Raw genomic sequence first — 22,453 nt, forward strand, 5'->3', positions numbered from 1 at the left:
CTACATGGGGCTTATTATCTGAATGAGGCACAAGCTGTAAGCGGGCGCCTCTATACACGGCACGCGTGCATGTGTGTAGGAGGTGAGCACACACGCCCTGTGCCAAGACGCTTTGAGTAATGTGTACCCAAGACAGACGACCAGTCGGGGCGGTTTGCGCCTGCGCAGCTTGGCGAGTGCCTACAAACGGGTAACTGAAACCCCCTGCTCGAGACCTGTCGGTTCTGCTGTTGGGACGCCGCCGTCTCAAACCTGAGCGTCCACCTGTGACACCCAGCGAACCCAGGCCTGGTAGGTAACCCCTCACCTCGCCCACCCTACCGAGGGCTCACAATGAGCATCATAATTGTCACGCCTCAAGCCAAGGCCCTCAGGGTAGCGATTCTCCCTTGGCCACACCCCACAGTTTACTAGGCCGAGTCTCATTGGTCGGTGAAGGGCTTAGTCCCGCCCCTTCGAGCCGACGCCAACAGCCACGTACTGCGTTTCTACGTGTCTCGAGCCTGAAAGCGGAAGTTACGCCAAAGAATCGCGAGGGAAGCGGCGGACCTGGAAGGGTACTGGCCGCTGGAGGAAAGGGGGTGGGCAGACAGCTTTGGAAGGCTCCGGAAGTGGTTGTGCAGAGGAGGGGTGGGAGAGGGGCTGGTCAGGCAGTTCATTCGGATGTTGCTGGTCGCCTCGCTAAGGCGCAGATTCACTCTTCTCCGAGAGGCTGGCCCAGCCCTCCGCCTCGGCCAGAATGGACTTCAGGGAAATTCTCCTGATAGCTTCCAAAGCACAAGGTGTCAACAACGTGCCGGTAAGTACCAGCCGGGGCGCGACTGTAGGAGATCCTGGACTTTCAGTTCCGAATGTGTGGCCCATGGAACTTCCAGGAATCCGTTTGTCGGCTCCGGGAAAGGAAAGACCTGGACGCCGTTTTTGTTTGTTGGTTGGTTGGTGGTTTTGTTTTTTTCTCTTGGACATGTACTTCTGAGTACTGGGGGTGAAGACGGGCTTGAGATGCGAGGCGGGAGCCTTCTGACGAGCGGCTTGTTTAGGCTGTTAACACCCTGCAACTTTGCGCTGGTGAGTAGAGCCATGCCTGGCACATAGTGGAATCTAGCGCTAGTAGTTTCTAGCTTCGGCGTAAACTTCAACCCAGAGGTTGGGGAGTTCAGGAATTTTAGGGACTTGGCCTGATAGCTTTTGAGGCGATTTCCCGCTGATCTTTGGGTCAAACGTTTTGTGATTTCCCAAAAAAGTTCTTTGACTTGTGGTCCCACCCACTCCCAACCAACCAGGTGATTGAATTATCACCTCCCAAGGCGGGAGTTGAGTGGATTCCACGAAATCCTTGGCCAACAGAATGAGTGAAATAGTTTCAGTTTCCATTTATTTGTGGTCTTCCAGATTTGTCTTTGTTTCAAATCTAGGTCCCATTTACTCACTAAGGTTTGCTAATTCGCTAATATTCGCAGAGCGGTGTAAGACTTTAAATGAGGTAGTGAGTGAGAGTGCCTGCTTTGCGGGGGTGTAGCTGTTTTGCATAAACTAATCATTTCTCTATCATCAGAGGGTACCACAGCCCAGCTGTAAACCGATAGATTGCATTGTGTTACCTGCAGTTTGAGCGATGAGGTGTAGAGCTCAAATGGCTCTCTTTTAAAGTCAATTCAACTGGACCTTATTGAGCTCTCACTATTCATTTCTTAGATTTTTGTATATTTGCAATATTTTTTTCCCTCCCCTGCGCTTTTCTTGTCTTTTGAGGCTGGCTCATTCTTTTTACTCTTTTGAAGATATTGATCTAAAAATAGTAAAATAACTGGTAAATAAAACTGATATTTATCAGCTTATTATATATATTCACATCCCATCCCAAATACTCCGAATGATCTTGAAGTTATGAAATCTTGAATGACAGAATTACTTTCTGCATCTGTAAATTTCCTAGACAAGTCGATATTGGATCTAGTAACATTCATATTTGCATAAATTAGGTCCATATCTCATTCTACATCTTACTCAATTTCAGTGGAGGTCAGAGATAGATAATACTAGCCCTGATGCCGAAGACTATTCTGTGGAAGAATCAGAACCAAGTTACTCGTTTCTTATTCTAAAAACCAATGGTTGCTGAGAGAAAAGTACATATTTCTAGAGCAGAAGTTTTCAAACTATGTCTGTATTTCAGAATATATATATTATCGATTTATCTATGATTGGAATAACAAAGATTGAAAGCAAAAAGGGAAATGGGTAAATTGGCGGTCATTTAAAATTTAATAGATGAACATAGGCATGTACTTCATGAAAGCATGCTTTTCCCTCCCACCCACCCCAAAAGCTAGTAAGCCTGGAAGTTTGATTTAGTTATCAGCATTATAACTCTTATCTTTTTACTTCAGATGAAAGTAAGTCACAGAAGAAACTATTGAGGAATAGAGCAAGATTGTATTTAATTTAATCCATTATCTTATTTTTACTCGATTCATCTAATTATTTTAAGTTATTGAATATTTGCTTTATCAGCTCAAAGTAAAGCCTTTTAGAGCACACTATCACTTGTGAAATCTAACACATATTGTACAGTGTAAGACTGTTACAAAGCAAGTATCCTTATAAGCCACCATCCAAGTCAAGAAAAACATTTCTGCAAGGGCACGGACACACACACACACACACACACACACACACACACGGACACACACACACACACACACACACACACCCTGCTTGACAAAAACTTTATTGATTGAATTATGGTCTGAGAACCACAGAGGCTTTGCAGTAATTGCAGATAACTCCATCCCTCTCTAGTGCTTGGTTCATGTTTCTCTTTTAGCCATCTCTTCCCCCACCTTCCATTTGGATCCTATCAGAGCTGACTTTTGATTTCAGTCATCAAGTTCCTGTGTCACACCTTTGCTACAGAAAAGAAGTACACTAGCATTGATTGGACTAAAATCCAAGGGAGGCTAAAAGCTGAAACACCTGTACAGCCATTTGGAACTGTTTGCAGGGCTTTTATTTTTAAGATGTGTCTACTGTATCTGACTTGAAAAGCAATGAACAGTTCCCATTGAGACAGCTTTCTTTTACATTGTTTCTTTTTAAGAGAAATAGTTACCTTTATAATGTTTTAGTTAAAATAAAAGGATTGCATCATGCCTAGAAATATTAGGCATGCTATCATTTCTCAGTGGAAAACTGAATACAAAAAAACAGCTGATCAAGGTGATGTAACCAGTCACTGTTATTAGCTCTGTTTATTTTAAAGGAGGAAAGATATTTTTGGTAACCTTGCCCTTAATATTTTTCTCCCTGGGTTGCTCTAACAAAAACAAAGTGGTTGTCTTGTTTAGTATAATAGAAGAGCTTAGAATCTGGATTCTTACAGGTTACAAGTAACTATAATTGATGGCTTGTAGTGCATGAGGCAAGTTAAATGGTCTTTCTCACAATCAGTCTGAAAATCATCCCAGACAAGATACTGTAGCTCTGGTGTGACCCTCAGATCAAAAAGTAAGGGGAAGCCTTCATATAAGGATATAAGGATCTGGGGAGCTATAGACCCTTGAGGGTAAGAATATAGGTACTTTATAGTAGTAACATTTCCTTTTTTTTAAATTGAAGTATAGTTGACTTACAATATTGCATTAGTTTCAGGTGACAATATAGTCATTTGATATTTTTATAGATTATACTCCATATAAAATTATTATAAAATACAAGCTATATTCCTTGTGCTGGTTATATTTCCTTTTTTATTTTTAAAAAGCTTAAACATTTTTTTAAATTATTATTGGAGTATAGTTGATTTACAATGTTGTGTTAGTTTCTGGTGAACAGTAAAGTGAAGCAGTTATACATAGACATATATCCACTTTTTTTTAGATTCTTTTCCCATATAGGCTATTACAGAGTATTGAACAGTTCCCTGTGCTATACACAGTCGTTATTTATTTTATTAGATAATAAAAGGTCCTTATTATCTGTTTTATATATAGTAGTGTGTATATGTCAACCCCAATCTTCTGATTTATCCCTCCCTGCCCTTTCCTCTGGTAACCATAAGTTTGTTTTCTACATCTGTGACTCTATTTCTGTTTTGTAAATAAGTTCATTTGTACCATTTTTTTTTAGAGTCCACGTATAAGCGATATCATATATTTGTCTTTCTGTGTCTGACTTCACTCAGTATGACAGTCTCTAGGTCCATCCATGTCACTGCAAATAGCATTATTTTGTTCTTTTTTATGGCTGAGTAATATGCCACTGTATATATGTATCACATTTTTATCCACTCCTATGTCAGTGGACATTTAGGTTGCTTCCATGTCTTGGCTATTGTAAATAGTGCTGCAGTGAACATAGGGGTGCATGTATCTTTTCGAATTATGGTTTTCTCCAGATATATGCCCAGGAGTGGGATTACTGGATCATATGGTCATTCTATATTTAGTTTTTTAAGGAACCTTCATGCTGTCCTCCATAATGGTTGTACCAATTTACATTGCCATCAACAGTGAAGGAGGGTTCCGTTTTCTCCACACCCTCTCTAGCATTTATTGTTTGTAGATTTTTTGATGATGACCATTCTGTAGTTTTGATTTGCATTTCTCTAATAATTAGTGATGTTGAGCCTCTTTTCGTGTGCTTTTTGTCCATCTATACTTCCTTTTAAAGAATAGTATAGGCCAACAAAAAAGTTTCTGCAGGCAGTCACTTTGTAGCCCTTGATGATAGTTGATTATAACTGGATTATTTCCCACTCTTAGATCTGAAGATGACTTTTGTAGTGCCTGGGGCAGCTTTAGATTTCTAGCCTGGAGCAGTACTTCTGAACTGGTGTTTTAGGGAAGGGGTCTTTTAGAAACTACTGCCCCACAGAGATTCTTTCTCTTCCCCATCACTACCTAGACAATCTCTTTATGAATAATAAGGATAAGAGTAACAACAATTAACATTTATAGTGCTTCCTTTGTGCCAGGCACTGTTCTAGGCACTTTTTGTATATTAATTAATTTAATCATCATAATAACTATATATGGAAGCTTGTTTTACAGATCAGGAAACTGAAGTCCAGGGAGATGAAGAAACGTTCCCAGAGTCACACAGCTAATAAGTGACAGGGTTAGTCATGGCAGAGCAGAGAATGTAGTCCAGGCAAACTGGCTTCAGAGATCTTGCTCTTAATCACCACCCTGTGTTGAATGAGGAGAGTCTTTTGGAAATGGAGTGGTGAGGAAGGTTGTCTTCTATAAAGCCTGAATCCATCTAGCTCCCTACCCCCAACTCCAGCCTAATATAGCCTTGGGCAGTAACCCTATTGTTTTTTTGATGACACTTCTCAGTGTACAGTAAAGTCTGATGGGAGAGAAATTTAAAGACCAAACTAACAGCATATGGAAACTGGAGGATAGAGATATACAGCCTGTTTGGGAGAGTGCCAGCATAGTTAACAGAAATAGAGTCTGAGGTTGAGGGAAAGTTCAGTGGTGGACCTGTTTGGGGTAATGGCACGATCTAAGAGGCAGGTAGAAATTAGGGAATGGCATTTAAGAATGAGGTTCGAGCTAGAGATGAAAATGTTGGGGTTAGGTTAGAAGTGAAGCATGTTGTAGTGGGAACACTTTTGCCCCTGAGTCAGGAGACCTAGATTCTAATTCAGACACTGCTACAAATTGTGTGAGTGATAGACAGTAAATACACAGTTGTCTTTTGGGGGCCATTTCTAACATGAGGTTGGACTAGAGGCTCTGAGGTATCTATTTGATACGATTAATATATCTTATATAATCTGGTATATTTTTTAAACACAATAATAGTAAAATTTACATTTGACCCCATAGCAGTCTTGAATAGCATGCTTTTTGGTGGTTTTATTTTCACCCTGTTAGCTACCCAGCTAAGCAAGCCTAATGCAAATCAGTGGTTTTCCAGGCCTGCATTCATTCCCTGAGTATGATGTTTTGAGAGGATTGTAGAAGTTGTGTAGTCATCATTAAAGTTAAGGATAAATTCTTTTTTTTTTTTCTGGCTGCGTTGGGTCTTCGTTGCTGCGCGCAGGCTTTCTCTAGTTGCAGCGGGTGGGGGCTACTCTTCATTGCGGTGCGCGGGGCTTCTCATTGCGGTGGCTTCTCTTGTTGTGAAGCACAGGCTGTAGACGCACGGGCTTCATTAGTTGTGGCTCGCGGGCTCAGTAGTTGTGACTCGTGGGCTCTAGGGCACAGGCTCAGTAGTTGTCACGCATGGACTTAGTTGCTCCATGGCATGTGGGATGTTCCTGGACCAGGGCTTGAACCCATGTCCCCTGCATTGGCAGGCGGATTCTTTTCTTTTTTTTGCGGTATGCGGGCCTCTCACTGCTGTGGCCTCTCCCGTTGTGGAGCACAGGCTCCGGACGCGCAGGCTCAGTGGCCATGGCTCACAGGCCTAGCCACTCCAGGGCATGTGGGATCTTCCCGGACCGGGGCACAAACCCGAGTCCCCTGCATCGGCAGGCGGACTCTCAACCACTGCGCCAACAGGGAAGTCCTGGATATATTCTTTGAATATTTCTAACTCCTATTTGTAACCAATGATAAACCTCTAATTTATATAAAACCATCAGGAAATTTATATTTTCTACAATTACAACAATATATTATCTCCTGAGTAAAGAACAGCTTTCAAGAAGGAATTGACTATTGATTCTAATACAACATATTTGGTGAACATATATTTCCAGACTGAAAGCTCCTTATTTTCTTAATCTGACCATGACAGTATAGTTTCAATGCAAGGAACACATGTGTTTAAAAGTGACTTAATATTTTCTAGGTCACTTGGCTTCAGAATTACAAATATTGGCAAAATGTCTGATACTGTATTTCGATGGCATGAGCTTCACTGTTGTGGATCGTTCACTGGGGCCCAGCAGAATGACTGAGTCGGCTTGCAGTATAATAAAATGGATACACTTAGGATAAAAGAAACTCTTGTCCAGCTGCTTTTCATGAAGCTCAAACAATGAAGCAGCCTGGTGCCTTGAGTCAGATACAGAATTGGTGGATGCATCTTGATGTGTTGCTGCTAGAGCTAAATGTGACCATCTGATGTGGGAGAAAGTGCAGACAGTTCTCCTGCCTTATTAAATGGAATATAATGTAATCCCAGCCTGAAGCTTTCTTTTCAACACATGGTTCTCTGCTGGGCACCTCTGTGGGGGAAGGAGACTGTCTAATAAAATATTCTGTTACAGCAAATCTTCTAATACCAGGGTCTGACTGCAACCCCTTTTTCAAAAGTCTAGCCAGCTCAATGTTAGGAACGTCTATAGTGATAGACCCAAGAGAAAGGAAAATACACGTTCACAGAAAAACTTGTACACAGATGTTCACAGCAGCATTATTCATAATAGCCAAAAAGTGGAAACAATCTAAATATCCGTTAACTGATGATTAGATAAATGTGGTATATCCATACAATGAAAAATTATTCATCCATAAAAGCAATGAAGTACTGACTATGTTACAACATGAACCTTGAAAACATTATGCTAAGTGAAAGTAGTAAGATAGGAAAGACCAATGTAGCAGTCAGGCTTCTCCAGAAAAACAGAACCAGTAGGATATGTCTTAGGGAATTGGCTCATGTGGTTGTGGGGGCTGGCAAGTCTGGAATGTGTTGGGCAGGCTGGCGCTCAGGCTGGAGCTACTGCTGTCGGAAGTGGGGTGGTGAGGAAGGTTGTCGTCCGTAAAGCTCGAATCCATCTAGCTCCCTACTCCGGCTCTCCAACTCCAGCCTAATAAAGCGTTGGGTAGTAACCCTGTTGGTGTTTTGATGACCCTTGTAAGTGTTCAGTAAAATCTGATGAGAGAGTTTCACATAGAAATTCTGGAGCAGATGAAGAAAAAAAAGTTTTTTTAATTGAAAAATCTTACCTACTTTGTATAATCAATTATCTACATAATCATTTACCTACGGCTTCTAAATTTTACCTTATTTTATGATGCATCTCCGTCACTATGTAATGGTACACTAGGTGCATGATTTCATTTATATGAAATGTCCAGAACTGGCAAATCCATAGAAACAGTAGATTAGTGGCTGCCAGGGGCATAGGTGAAGGGGGAATGGGGAATGATTGCTGAAGGGTAAGGGATTTCTTTTTCGGAAGGTGAAAATGTTCTGGAATCAGATAGTGGTGATGGTTGTACAACTCTATGAATATAGTCATACATATTAAATGGGTGGATTTTATCGTATGTGAATTAAATCTCATTAAAAATGTTAAAAAAGAAGATCATTATTATCTCTGGAGACCCAACCCTTTTTTTTTCTCCCCAGATTTCTAGGTTTTGATCTCAACTTTGCCTAAGAGAATATTTTAATACTCTCCTGGTATCTGCTTTTGAGTGCATCAAGCTACAGAGGATGTAAGAAACTATTAATTATGACTCAGCTCGTGTCAGTAAATAAGATTAAGCCTCATCAAGTAGGACCTTGTCCTACTTAAATTGTTTCCCAGCAGGCCCGCAAAGTAAGACGTCGTATAGATTTATTGAATTCCTTCTCCATCATACGGACAGGACAAGGACAGCAAAATTGTTGGGTTAAATGTGAGGCCAGCTTAATAAGTATCCTTAAGGGATACTTAGCAGTGTTTAAAAACAAAAGCTGAATTTGAAATTGGCATGTGAATTGATGAAAATAGGTGTATACTTTGAAAAAAGCTCAAAGTAGTCTTTGGGATTCTTTCCTGAGTGAATCCGAGTTCCTGAACCCCCTCCCTTGTTTCTTTATTGTGTTCTGCCTTTCTTGTGCTTATGTTTCCCAGTCGGTGTTTCCCAAAGTGCAGTACACGTAGCTTTGGCTGTACCATGATTTTAGGTGATATATAAATACGTTTTATTCTCATAGTTGCATTTTTTTAAGTTATATATTTTGATAGGATTTGGAAAAATATAACTAAAATTCAAGCCTGTCATTTTATGGGTATTATTGCTTGAGGTAAAGCTGTAGTAATAAGTCATGGTGTTTGATCTACATGTTTTCTTAAAATTAGTAAATAATAATACGAGTGGTGTACTATAAAAGGGCAAAAATCATGAAGGTGATATGCGAATGATTGAAGCTTAGTAAACAAGGCATTAAACTGCCCCATTGACACTGTGGTTTTCTCGTTCAGTGCTTGTATTCAGTCAAGAGTAGCTTTTCTGCTAGTCATATCCCATTACCTACCTCTTTAAGTCCCAGGTTAGGAAGAAAGATGTCTACCCTGAAATCAAATTAGGAAGTGCTCACTTGCTGCTGTCATACCTAGGTAACAAACCAATCCTATTTTAAATAATTAACACTAATGTGTATATTGGCATTTTGGGGTGGGGGAGCCCTGTGTAAGCTCTGATTTGGCAGGTGAATCTCTGGGCTATGTAGTTGGCAGGGACAGAAAAATCTTGAGCCTTGGCAACACAAATCCACCCTTCCTCTTCTCACATATCTACTTGATGGGATGGGGTAGAGTGAGTGTGTGCCTCTGCTTATGAGTCTATGTGTCTTATGCAACTTGAATCATCTTCATGGTAGCACTTCTGTTAAGAAAATGTGAGTTTCCTGTGGATAAGGCCTATGTTTGAGGTTCTTGTAAACCATGATAAATTTTATATATCTAGTTAGGTAAGCAATATTCTTTTTCTCCTGTCTTCCTTTCCCTTTCCTTTCTCCTTTACATATTGGGTCGCAATCCACTATGGAAAGGATTGCAACTAAATTTGCAAAGATATGGACTTCTTAAAGGATTTTATTATGACAGCCAAGGGGACTGGGAAAGGAATCTGGATGTTCTCTTTTGGAATTTCTCTTTATGTGGGATGTGTCAGGTCTCAAGCATTGCTATCACGTAGGATTTTCAGGTTGGATTAGGGCCTGCTTCCTTGGCCAGCTGCTTTGTTGGTAGACTAATTTAGCTGGAACTTCCAGCCTGTTTCAGGATGCCTTCTATTTGGCAGCTGTGTAGTAAGCATGAGTCCTTTGGCTTTCCTCCAGGAATTTCATACATATTTTGGGAGTCACTTTTTTGGTTCCTAAGTAGCTCAATTTGTTCTCATAGGTTAGTGTTTCTTAACTAGCACAGCAACAGGTTGAGTGGATAAGAATGTCATCTGCCTAAGACGAAAGAAGGAGGGCATTAAAAAATTCTTATTTCCTAGCCCATAAATTTAATTTGGAATGGTCCTAGAGATTAATCATCCTGGTCTGAGTTATTAGCTCTGTTTATCATACTTCTCTAACGATAAAATAAAAGGAAATATTTTTCCTTTTATAGTTTAAATGAACATTATTCTAGTTTTAGTCATTTCCCAATGCAGTTAGATAAAAATCAAAGCCCTGAGAAATACCATCTGTTCCAGGATAATGTTAGTACTTTTTGGTGACATGGAAACCTGTCTAAAAGGGTTTGTGTGGCAAATTAATATTTTTTAACGAACATAGAGCTGCACTTAAAGGTTACGGAGACTTGGGCCCTTCTTGCTGCTTAAATTTCTTTGAAATGCTTTTTGGCTATGGCTGGCCACCAGCTTTGCCCATGGTCAAAGTAGAATCTCATTATTTCATGTTGAAAGCAAAGTAACCTATGAAGCAGCTATGAAAATCATCTGGAGTAGGGTACTCAGGAGGAAAACAGTTGTGATAGTAGTTTTCTCTGTTTGGAAAGTTCTGAAGAAGGCTAAGCTTTTAAATCAGAATTCTAAAGCACTCAATCTGTTTTAGTGGTGATTTTTTTCAGTTCCCCCAGTCCAGGTATCTTTTTGGGAAAATAGCCTGAAAATAGTGTTTCTCTCAATTGTTCATTTATGTATTATTGAGGATGTTGAAAGAAACTCTGCACCTAAAAATAGTCATGTATAATCATATTTAGCCTGAAATTTTATAGCTAAGTTTTCATGTGGGTTATGTGATCTCTTAATTATTCAGAATAGATTTTTCAGTCAACATTTAAACCTCTCTATTGCTTCAAAGTTAATTGTGTATAACTTTTCCTCTGTTTTTATTTTTAGAAAAGATACAGTTTGGCAGTGGGGCCTCCCAAAAAAGACCCGAAAGTTAAGGGTGTCCAGTCGGCAGCTGTCCAGGCTTTTCTCAGAAGAAGAGAAGAAGAGCTCAGGAAAAAAGGTATGAATCTATAGCCTTATTCTCAATTTTAAAGTCTTCTGTCTTCACAACTAGCTTGTACCTAACCAGTGGATGTTTGTAATATCATAACAGGCTAATGGATTTGTTGTGTATGTGTCTGAGTCAGCTGTATTTATAGCATTACGTATATTCTTATGTTGATCATTTGTATGGATGTTATCTTTTATTTCCTCTTAAATTAAAAGCTTTTTGGGTATAGTGACCATATCTTCTAATTGGCCATATTGGCTCTCCAGTAAGAACTCCATTCTTTGACCTTGGTTCTTTTCCTGTTTGTTTGTTTGTTTGATTTTTGGCTGTACCATATGACTTGCGGGATCTTAGCTTCCTGACCAGGGATTGAACCCGGGACGACGGCAGTGAAAGCACTGAGTCCTAACCATTGGACAACCAGGGAACTCCCCCTTGACCTTGGTTCTGAATCTGCTTCTACCTACTTTGTATTTTAATTTTTAAAAATACGTTATTAAGAGTGCTATCTAGCGACTTCCCTGGTGGCGCGGTGGTTGGGAGTCCGCCTGCCAATGCAGGGGACACGGGTTCCAGCCCTGCTCTAGGAGGGTCCCACATGTCATGGAGTGGCTAAGCCCGTGTGCCACAAGTGCTGAGGCCCGCACGCCTGGAGCCCGTGCTCTGCAACAAGAGAAGCCACCGCAATGAAAAGCCTGTGCACAGCAGTGAAGAATGGCCCCCACTCGCCGCAACTGGAGAGGGCCCACGCACGGCAACGAAGACCCAACGCAGCCGAAAAGATTAAAAAAATAAATAAGAGTGCTACCTAAAAGGTTAAAATAGGGACGCTTTTGTAAAACGAGTAAACTCAAGCAGTAGGTTTACTTTATGCAAATGACAAGGAAACTAATTCAATAAGTTTAAGTATCCACTGATTCATAATTAATAACAACTGTTAAGTGGGTACGAATATTCTCTTAACTTGGTATATTTATTTGGTATGAACTATTTTCTATATTTAAAGCTAAAAGCCAAGACTCTCCCTTGCTTAGTCATATAGAAAAACCCATATGTGACCCACTCATTATGTAAAGATGACTCAAATTGATACTTGTTTAATGACTTCCTCATTTGATTCTTAGATGTCTTCAAACTTCTTCAAACTGTAACTTGAATGTTGCTTGGTTTTGGCCACCTACTGATTTCAGATAAACATACTGTTATCGAGACCCTGAAATAATATGTTGTTTTGCCTCTTTTAGCTTTGGAAGAGAAAAGGAGAAAAGAAGAACTAGTGAAAAAGCGAATTGAGCTAAAACATGACAAGAAAGCAAGAGCTATGGCCAAGAGGACAAAGGATAATTTCCATGGTTACAATGGGATTCCTGTTGAGGAGAAGTCAAAGAAGAGGCAGGCAATGCAAACCCACACTAGCCAGGGAACAGACCAAGAGTTTGAGATGGAGGAAGAGGATGAATTCTTAGAATACAATCAAGCAGAGTCAGAGCAAGAGTATGAGGAAGAGCAAGAACCTCCCAAAGTTGAGAGCAAGCCAAAGGTCCCCCTTAAAAGTGCCCCACCACTCATGAACTTCAATGATCTACTCAGGCTGGCCGAGAAAAAGCAGTACGAACCGGTGGAGATAAAGGTAGTGAAGAAGACAGAAGAGCGGCCTATGACTGCAGAAGAACTTAGGGAGCGAGAATTCCTTGAACAAAAGCGGAGGAAAAGGAAAGCTGAGATAGATGCAGGATTACCACCAACCAGAAAAGTACCCTCTCAGAAAGAAAGTGTGGGCACAAAACTTAGCAAAGGTTCCGGAGACACGCATCCTTCTTCCAAGGGTACTCCCCTTCCTTATGCTGAGAAGAAATCCAGACCCAGCACATCTAATGAGAAACACTTGCGTTTATCTTCATCCAAATCCATGCCAGGAGAAAGGACCAAAGTAGTATCTGGCAATTGCGCCCAACCCTTGCCTTGTGAGGGCCGTGACAGACCTGTTTTCAATGGGGCTGGAAAGCCCCACTCCAGCACCTGTTCACCAAGTATCCCAAAGACTTCTGCTAAAGGGACTCCAAAATCTGCTACTGAGCACAAAGCCAAAAAATCTCCTCATCCTAGCCGTTCCAGGCCTGGACCCATGGTCACCCCACACAATAAGGCCAAGAGTCCAGGTGTCAGGCAGCCAGGCAGCAGCTCCAGCTCAGCCCCTGGGAGGCCTAGCACAGGAACTGCTCAGCCCACAGTTAGTTCTGGCCCCGTGCCCAGGCGCCAGAATGGCAGCTCCAACTCAGGACCCGAGCGATCAGTCAGTGGGACCAGGAAGCCAACCAGTGACTTAAATCCCCCAGGACGGACAGTCAGTGGTACAAGTGGCCTTGGTCGACCTGCAGGCAGTTCAGGTTGCCCTGGGCGACCTACCAGTGGCTCCGGTGGTTCTGGGCGGCCTGTGGGCAGCTCTGGTGGCCTTGGGCGGCCTATGGGCAGCTCTGGTGGCCCTGGACGGCCTGTGGGCAGCTCTGGTGGCCCTGGGCGGCCTGTGGGCAGCTCTGGTGGCCCTGGGCGGCCTGTGGGCAGCTCTGGTGGCCCTGGGCGGCCTGTGAGCAGCTCTGGTGGCCCTGGGCGGCCTGTGGGCAGCTCTGGTGGCCCTGGGCGGCCTGTGGGCGGTCCACATGACATTCGACGACCAGTGAGTGGCTCAGGGGCCCCTAGGCGGTCAGTCAATGGCCCTGGCCAATCAGTAGTTCCAGCTGGACGAATTGTCAGCAGTTCAGGCCCTGGTAGACCAGTGAGCAGCTTTGGACCTGGGCGAACAGTTAGTACCTCAGGTCCCTCTCTGAAGCCCAAATGCACTGTTGTCTCAGAAACGATTTCTTCCAAGAATATAATCAGCCGATCCAGCAATGGACAGATGAATGGAATGAAGCCTGCCTCATCTGGCTACAGATCTGCCCAAGGTAAAATTTCCCCTCACCCTAAAAGTATTTATTTGTCACTAGGAAATTGGAAAGAATATTTTGTTTTATATAACCAAAGACCCTCTGAACTCTTCTATGTGCTTTCAAATGTATTCTTGTGTTGATAGAATCCTGATGTTTTGTCCTATGCCAGAGAGTTCCTTTAGTAACCATGGCTTGGAAAAGTCTCTAGAAAGAGACTTATCTAGGGCCTTCTGTGTTTACTCCTGTAATGTCTCCAAGTGCAGTAAACTTAGCTATGGGGTTTGTAAGACAGGGTGAGTGTATATGCCTTTTGTGGTTCAATGAATGAGTTCATCTTTACCTCTTCATGAAGACTATGGACACCTGTCTTCAAGGACTGGCGTGTATTTGTAAGCTTGAAGCCTTTTGTTGCATTATTTGTCCATTAAATATTTGTTAAGCACCCACTATGTGCCAGGAGCTATTTTAGGTGGCCTTGTGTTTCTGCTCCTTACAGTGGCCCTAGCTACCAGTCCTGTAGGATTCTGCCGTCCCAAGGTATGGGATCATTGGTGGTACCTACTAACTGCTAGGTCAGAGTTTCTACACAGTATTAAGGATTTGTTGAAGCACTTGTTAGGCACCATGGAGAATATAAAAAGAAACAAAAGATGAGATTCCATAGTTTAAACTACCTAATTCAGTCAAAACATTGGTTCTTAACCAAAGACAACTTTGGTCCCCAGTGAACATTTGGCGTCTCCAGACATTTTTGATTGACACAACTGGGGATGGGATGCTACTGGCATCTAGTAGATGGAGGCCAGGCTAATATCCTACACTGCACAGGACAGCTTCCTGACAACCAAGAAATATCTGGCCCAAAATGTCAGAGTGCTAAAGTTAAAGAAACTCTGAGCTAAGGAGACAAGCCACGCATATTAAAAACAACTGTAGAACAACAAAGGGAGTGTCTGTAATCAAGGACTAGAAAGCAGTTGTTCCCAGATACTGGTCTATTGATCAGTGCCTGTCTTTTGCAGAATTTTTAATCAGTCTTTTGACAAAATGACAAAAATTAGGATGATGCAGTGAGTTTTTCCTTAAAGTCAGACTTGCTCAGTTTGAACAATTATCCATATCTGAGAATCTGTCATACTTCATTGGACTTTTTAAAACTTTAATGGAATTATGGTGATAATAGATGGTAGATTGTTACCTTTGGCGTCTTTTCTTGGCATGAGTAAAATTAGTGATCCTTTAGTGATTTGTAATTTTTTTTAAAGAAATTGTACTAGTCTTTTAAATCCAAAAGAGTAGGAACTACTAAGCTAGAAAATTTAACAGTTCTAATAAGCCCTGGGATAGACAGGAATTCTATTACTTGTGGGTACCATGAAGCAACAGGGATGATGTAGTAATGAGTTCATGCTGGGGGCCAGTTGATGGCTCTGGTTGGTTGGTTGGTTGGTTGGTTTATGGCTGCGTTGGGTCTTCGTTGCTGTGCGCGGGCTTTCTCTAGTTGTGCTGAGCAGGGACTACTCTTAGTTGCAGCGTGCGGGCTTCTCATTGTGGTGGCTTCTCTTGTTGCTGAGCACAGGCTCTAGGTGCGCGGGCTTCAGTAGTTGTGGCTTGCAGGCTCTAGAGCACAGGTTCAGCAGTTGTGGCGCACTGCTTAGTTGCTCCGTGGCATGTGGGATCTTCCCAGACCAGGGCTTGAACCCGTGTCCCCTGCATTGGCAGGCGGATTCTTAACTACTGTGCCACCAGGGAAGACCCTGGCTCTGGTTTTCGAGGCTACCATCTTAATGAGTTCTTAAAATCTCAGCTTACATAGGACTTTGTTGGGACTACTAAGTTTTAATGATCTTATAAATAATGGCTTTTCTATTCTTAGGTCCTCAAAGGCTTCCCTTCCCTGGTAGTTACAAAAGGCAGCGAGAATATGAAGAGGAGGAAGATGATGATGAATATGACTCTGAAATGGAAGATTTTATTGAAGATGAAGGAGAACCTCAGGAAGAAATATCCAAGCACATTCGAGAAATCTTTGGCTATGACCGAAAAAAGTAAGGCTAAAGAAGATTTAGATATATATACTTTTTATTTTGAATAATCCCATGCTATGGGGAAAAAAAATAAACATTAATAGTAGAGGCATTGAATACAATTCTTAATTAGGAATCCTTGCATGATTGTTTAGATTTACTTTTTTGGCACTTAATATTTAAGAATTAATGCAGAATTATTTGTGTAGTTACTTGTATGAGGGCCAAAAAATATCCCTTTTTAACTTTTCTCCTTATATATATTTAATGAGAGTGAAGCAGCATGGTGTAGTAGAAATGGATTGGCTTTGAAATCAGAAAGCCATCCACAGAGCTATGTTGAAAGCCAGTTTGATCTGACACCTGCTTTTCTTTGATGTAAAAAACTTTGCTACTCAAAAGTGTGGTCCCTGAACAGCAAGCAGTGTGGGACCAACAACATTGACGTCACCCGGGAACTTGTTAGAAATGCAGGCTTTCAGGCCCCACCTTAGATCTGAATCCAGATCAGCTTTATAAGGTTCCCAAGTGATTCACATGCACATTAAAGTTAGAGAAGCACTGATATAGAGCAAAGCTCGGGGTTTGAATGGAAGTTTCACAGCTTACTAGCTGGGTAAACTTGAGTAAGTTATTTTTTAAATGACATTTGGGAGGATTAAATGAGGTAGTATACCACTGACCTGTGAACAATATAGGGGTTAGGTAAAATCCATAAGTAACTTATAGTCAGCCCTCCGTATATATGGTTCCTCTGTGTACCAGTTCCTCCCTATCTGTGGTACCACATGTGTAGATTCAACCAGTCATGGATTGTGTAGCACTGTAGTATGAAAAAAAATTCTCATGTAAGAGGACCCATGCAGTTCAAACCCATGTTGTTCAAGGGCCAACTGTATAAGTAAATCTGTCAGCACTTGCCCTCTCCTTTGAAGTCATGGATATTAGAAATTAGAAGGCAATAGTAAGAAAAGGTCTTTAAAAAAAATTTAGCGGAAGAAAGAACTGGATTAAAAATCAGATCTAAAAACCTAATCTTAGTAGTGTCATAAGTTAGCTATATGCTTTTGGTCAAGCTGTTATCTGCCTCAATCTCTGTTCTGAATCCATGAAACTCAAATGAGATTAATATATATATAATAATTTTCATATATATTGTACTTTCATGATTTTAATATAAACTGTCATGTAAATAGAGGTGAGTGAGTTGAGCAAATGTTGTTGGATTGGTACTTTGATCAAAATTAGATTCAGGAATAGTTGCCTTCTGGAAATATTAAGGGGTCATTTAATTTATCTTTACTTTAGAATCTCCCCTTTACCCAACCTCTGCCCACCTCACTGTCTGCCAAACAAGGAGGAATAATCCTAAATGTATGTTTGATTTAGTTATAACGATGTTGATTTTAAAAACAGGAGGATGTAGTTCCTTTAGAAAATTGGGTTTTTCTTTTTTTTAACAACTTTGATTTTTCTCTTATCAGATACAAAGATGAAAGCGATTATGCCTTACGTTACATGGAGAGTAGTTGGAAAGAGCAGCAGAAGGAAGAAGCAAAGAGGTAAGCACAGATGTAACACGTTTGTGCAGAAATGTCCTAAAAATTCTTTTCTGTTCCCTCCTTCAGTTGCATCATTGGGAGCAGGGGCTTTGGGCCATGCTGTTTGAATTCCAATCCTACTTACTTGCTGTGGGGCTTTAGACAAATTCCTTAGCCTTTTAAATCTGTTTTCCCATTTGTAAACTGAGAATATACTGTTTTCATTCATTGAGGTTTTGTGAGGATTAAGATAATGTGTACAAGTTGCCCAGTGCGGTGACTCACCCATGTAGGCACACAATAAATGCTAGAGGCCTCCCCTGATCCCATTGTAGCATGTTATTTTTCTTTCCCCATCCTTAATTCCCTTTCCACATCAGATACATCTCAGTCTTGCTAACCTGTACCACCGCTGGCCTCAAGGACCTGTTGAGGAATATGAAATTCCCTATGTCTGATTCCTGTTTGGCCACCTGATATCAAATAAATGATCATTTCTTGCGTAGGGGTAACAAATGATTACTTTGTTTATAATGTTAACTTGGTGAAATAATTCACCTCATTCTCAGCTCAGAATATTAAACCTCTTTCTCCCTCTTGCTGTCCCTCCTCTAACTAGATAAAATATCAAACTAAAGTGTTGGGGAGGGAAAAGAAAAGAATGTTATTTATTGAATAAATGTTTCTTGTTCTTTATTTTTTAAAGCTGATGAGATGGTTTATATTTATTACTGTAATGGGAATATTAAGGTGTTGAGGTTACATGTAAGGTCTTTTTTCCACTATAACTTGAGGCAGTGGCAGTGGCTCCTGGTAAAAAGTATTCCTGCTTAGTCTGTTTTCAGTGGTAAAGGCTTGAGGCATTTTGAGTGCATCAGCACATTCCATGTAAGCTCCCAGTTGAAATTTCATTTTTGCTTTTTTAAAGAGAGCGGTAATTTCATGTATATTGATAAATACCCGCTTTTTTTCCCTGACAGTTTAAGACTAGGTATGCAAGAAGATTTAGACGAAATGAGACGTGAAGAAGAAGAAATGAGACGTCGAAAGGCCAAGAAGCTGAAGAAGCATTAGCTGCTGCTTTTATTTATTTTTGTGAAATTCTGAAAACAGTCTGCTGCAAGGAAGTCCTGCCTTCAGACTGAAGAAGCCCCTTATTTTAGAATTCTACTTGGGTACTCAAGGAGAAGGAATGCATACTGTCATCTATCTGCAGGCTGTCGTTAGAGCATAAAGTATTTTCAGATACTTTCCAGGGTGAAATCTGTAATGCAGATGACATAACACCCAGTGAGTGCTCTTACGAAGCTAACTGTTCACAGGTGCCACCCTTGATCCTGATGAGCTATGCACTCTCATGTGGGGCCGCTCACAAGTCAGCCAATCTTACATTATTCCTTTGCTACTCTAAAAGGAAAAAACAAAAGGATTGCTCCTTTACTTCCGTAATTCTGCTGATGTGTGAGTACGGCACTGCCTGGCTGCCAATCAAATCTATTTTGTCTTGATGAGGAAACTGGCCCTTGCATTAATGCTGCCAGCAATAAAGTGACCTGTCCTAACCTATATGTTTGGATTGAGAACTTGAAAATGTAGAGTAGCTGTTATAATTATATGGATGTCATTTCTGTGACTTTGAAGTAAAAAGTAGAATAAATTGTATTCTGCATTATTCATGGATTGGATGCTGAGCATTCTTATTCACTAATTTAGGTGATCAGGCAATTAACAAAATTTTTTCCAAGTTAAAATACAAGTTATGCCATTTTATATAAGAATATTCTTTTCCAGGGTTTACTTTCAGATTTATTGTTACGTTGGCTTTAGTGTAAAATAGACAAGGTCACTGTGCTGTTTGATTTTTATCTAAAAATTTCATTTTTATATTGAAGAAAAAATACTTATTTTATTCAAACATTAGATTTGGAAGAGTAATAATAGTTTAAAAAATAAGGAAGTGACATGTGAGGCTCCCCTCCTCCCCGTTCCGCTCCCCCATTATAGAGATATTTTGGAATCCAAGGTGCCCTGGACCTTTGCATGTTAATGACTTTGTATTTTTATCTTAAATTCTTTAGTGATTAACGGTAAAAAACCAAAAACTAAATTCATGTGTATCAAGACCACCACCTTCTCTCTTTGCCCATATTGCACTTTTATTTCAAACTATGCACTGTGAAGAGATTTTTTTCCCATGTGGAAAGGATGTTCCCTGTTACTGGTATTTACTAGGCTGTGGAACTTCTTCATTCTCACCTTTCTTCAAGTCATATCTATAGACTTGTTATATCTCTTAAGCCTCAAGTCCAAGCACTTCCAATCGGGCTGACCTAGGTTCTAGCTGGAGAGAAGCCAAGTCTCAAGTAAAGTCAGCAACAGAAAATGAGGTATGATGGTGCCAGAGAGCATTTGTCCTTGACTCTGAGGGTTAGGGACAGTGGGACATAAGCTTGTAGAACAATTCTGTAATAAACATTGTGGCTATCTTAAGCCATTGACTGGTGGGGATTAGGAAGTAGGTGAGGTTATCCTACAAGAATCCTTACTCTTCAACAGGTCTAAAAGTTGTTTTTGTATATTCTTTTTTATCCGTAAAGCTTTCTTTATTCTCAACTTTGGGTGTTATAGATTATCACTATTAGCCTTCCTTAATGGGATGACCCATCCTTAATGGGAATACCAGTCCTTTTAAGACTTTTGACTCATCTTGAATTGAGTTTCAAACTTTAAAAATGCAAGAACTTAATTTTGAGGTTGAATCCTATGAAAGGTGTCTTCATCACTAGGAATAACACCCTTCTAATGATCACATAGAACCGTTAAACACTGGTGGCAGAAAAGCCTATTGACTACCAATCTCAAATACCTTCAGTGAAACTGATTCAAGGGTAGTGTGATATTCCATGTAATAAAACAGGTTTGGAACATTATTTCTTTTGCTGTCACTTATGTGATTTTTTTTTTCCCCTTCAAAAGTTTGCTTGAATATATTTTTTTCACTATTCAGACTCGTTGAAATCGGTAGTTGCGATCAAGTGCTTGTCACAGCTGAAAGATTTCTGGTGGCTTAAAGCTTACTAGCACTTTACTCAATGATATTGTGCAGTTATTTGTACAGAAAGGCACCATTGTGCTAGCTAAAAGTTCCAGAACTTGGTAGAAAAAGTCAGGTTGTGTCCTTATGTGTCATCACCTCTGGGTGCATTTCTCCTTCTATAATACAGCTGTTGATTTCAGTTTTCTTCAGCATCAGCATTATAAAAGGGCACTCCTGTAGCTCATTAGAAAAAAAAAGGTTCTGAATCTTTTAATCTTAGCCTTGTTTCCAAATCCTGTCTTCCATTTTGTTCTGCATCTCCTGACCACTCTTACAAAAAGCTCACAAACCTTTGAAGAAACTGGAATAGGCTGTTATTTTATCAAGTTTACAAATTAAGTGCTTGATTTTTAATGTGTCCTCTACTGTTTTGATTTTCAGATTTTATTAATATTTGAAGATGTGCCTTTTATTGGATAATGTTAAGTCACGAATGTAGTAATGTTATTTCAGTATTGTAATAATGTTACATGATCATGGATGCGGCATCCTCAAATACGATGTGAAGGGAAAGTAGTTTTCATAAAACTCATATAGCTCTGATTGCACAGTCCCACTTGCTTTAGGTATTGCTGTGTCAAAGCAGGGGGGACTTTCTTTAAAGGCTACTTTCAGAACTTGTCTTTGTATTTTCTCTAAACTGTAAATGCAATTATGTCCATTTGGAGGCCAGGGTTACCACATGTCACAGGCAGCCTTACATGTGTGCCGTGAGAAGGTTCAAAGACTGTTAACAAGAAAGTCTATGGGAACTCGAAATTTCATTTTTTAATGTAATCCCCAAGATCTTTTCCAAGAAATACTGTTTTGTATTTTATAACTTAAAAGCAGCTGTTAGTACATTTCTGAGATATAGCAGGAGACCAAAACATGTTTGGAAAGAGAATAAATATATGAAGAGAGACTGGTTGTATTATTTTCAATGTGCTGAATATATTAGACTACTATTTATTTTGTGAATGGATGTGATGAAATAAATATTCAGGTGTTTAGTGTATGATTAAGAGTGGAATATAGATGTCTTTGGAGTTATTAAATCCATGTCTTTTACATAATGGACAAATCAAGTTTAAAGAAACATTTACATAGCATAGCTTGTTTTCTGGTGCTGTTGACCTGCAAGAGAATCTACTTTTGCATATACAGATAAAAGTTTTGCAATTTATGTATAAAAGATATTGTAGGCATTAAAAATATTTTATTGATATTTTCACTGGTTTGCATTTATTTACTAAAACTCATATTCCTTATTTCATCACCCTGAACATTATTCCAGCTAGAAACCCCAGTAGACTCATCAGACTTCAGAGATGGGGTTTACCTCCTTACACACACCTCTGTTCCTTCTCCCTTACACATTCCCGTCTGCTCAGCCCCTGCCACTGACACCTCTCCCCTCTTGCACCACCAGCTTAGAGAACTATTCTGGTATCAGACACCCAAGTTAGGAGAACTGTTTGGAGGGATAGTCGGGGAACAAGGGAAGAAGAAGAACTGGGTATATAGTTCCTCTTTTCAAGAAATTGAGTGGTTCTAATCCCCTATAATACAAAGAGCCTGAGATAGCTGGGAAGATGAGTCCTTAGGAATATATGAGGCAAGTGGGCACAGCCATGCAGCCAGAGAATGTAGGCACTTAACTCAATGGAATGTGTTGAGTCTAGGTCATACAAGTATAAAAGATGCTAGTATCCTAGATTTATAAATTTTTGCTTATGAATTTTGAAT

The 22,453-nt window shown here is 40.3% G+C and overlaps 1 protein-coding gene across 2 annotated transcripts; it reads left to right on the top strand.

Annotated features, from left to right (window-relative positions):
- Positions 1-568: 568 nt before the first annotated feature.
- On the top strand, positions 569-21,932 carry SPTY2D1 (SPT2 chromatin protein domain containing 1). 2 transcript variants are annotated; one of them, XM_027115222.1, is made up of 7 exons: positions 570-799; positions 8,317-8,405; positions 11,028-11,142; positions 12,378-14,075; positions 15,937-16,108; positions 17,572-17,649; positions 18,609-21,932. In XM_027115222.1, exons 4-7 carry the CDS (start codon positions 12,455-12,457, stop codon positions 18,700-18,702), a joined length of 1,965 nt encoding a protein of 654 aa, XP_026971023.1. In that variant the 5' UTR covers positions 570-799; positions 8,317-8,405; positions 11,028-11,142; positions 12,378-12,454; the 3' UTR covers positions 18,703-21,932. The 2 variants fall into 2 exon arrangements, with proteins under 2 accessions (XP_026971022.1, XP_026971023.1); XM_027115221.1 differs by lacking the exon at positions 8,317-8,405 and having other exon boundaries at positions 569-799.
- The last annotated feature ends 521 nt before the right edge of the window (positions 21,933-22,453 follow it).

This window comes from Aethalodelphis obliquidens, unplaced genomic scaffold, assembly GCF_003676395.1.
Source record: "Aethalodelphis obliquidens isolate GAN/ISIS:26980383/991018 unplaced genomic scaffold, ASM367639v1 scaffold14, whole genome shotgun sequence".
NCBI lineage: Eukaryota > Metazoa > Chordata > Mammalia > Artiodactyla > Delphinidae > Aethalodelphis > Aethalodelphis obliquidens.

Coding starts and splice junctions, on each gene's coding strand:
- SPTY2D1 (XM_027115221.1), top strand. CDS start 740: ATGGACTTCAGGGAAATTCTCCTGATAGCTTCCAAAGCACAAGGTGTC. Junction 14,076..15,936: donor TGGCTACAGATCTGCCCAAG/GTAAAATTTCCC, acceptor TTCTATTCTTAG/GTCCTCAAAGGCTTCCCTTC. Junction 17,650..18,608: donor CAGAAGGAAGAAGCAAAGAG/GTAAGCACAGAT, acceptor TTTCCCTGACAG/TTTAAGACTAGGTATGCAAG.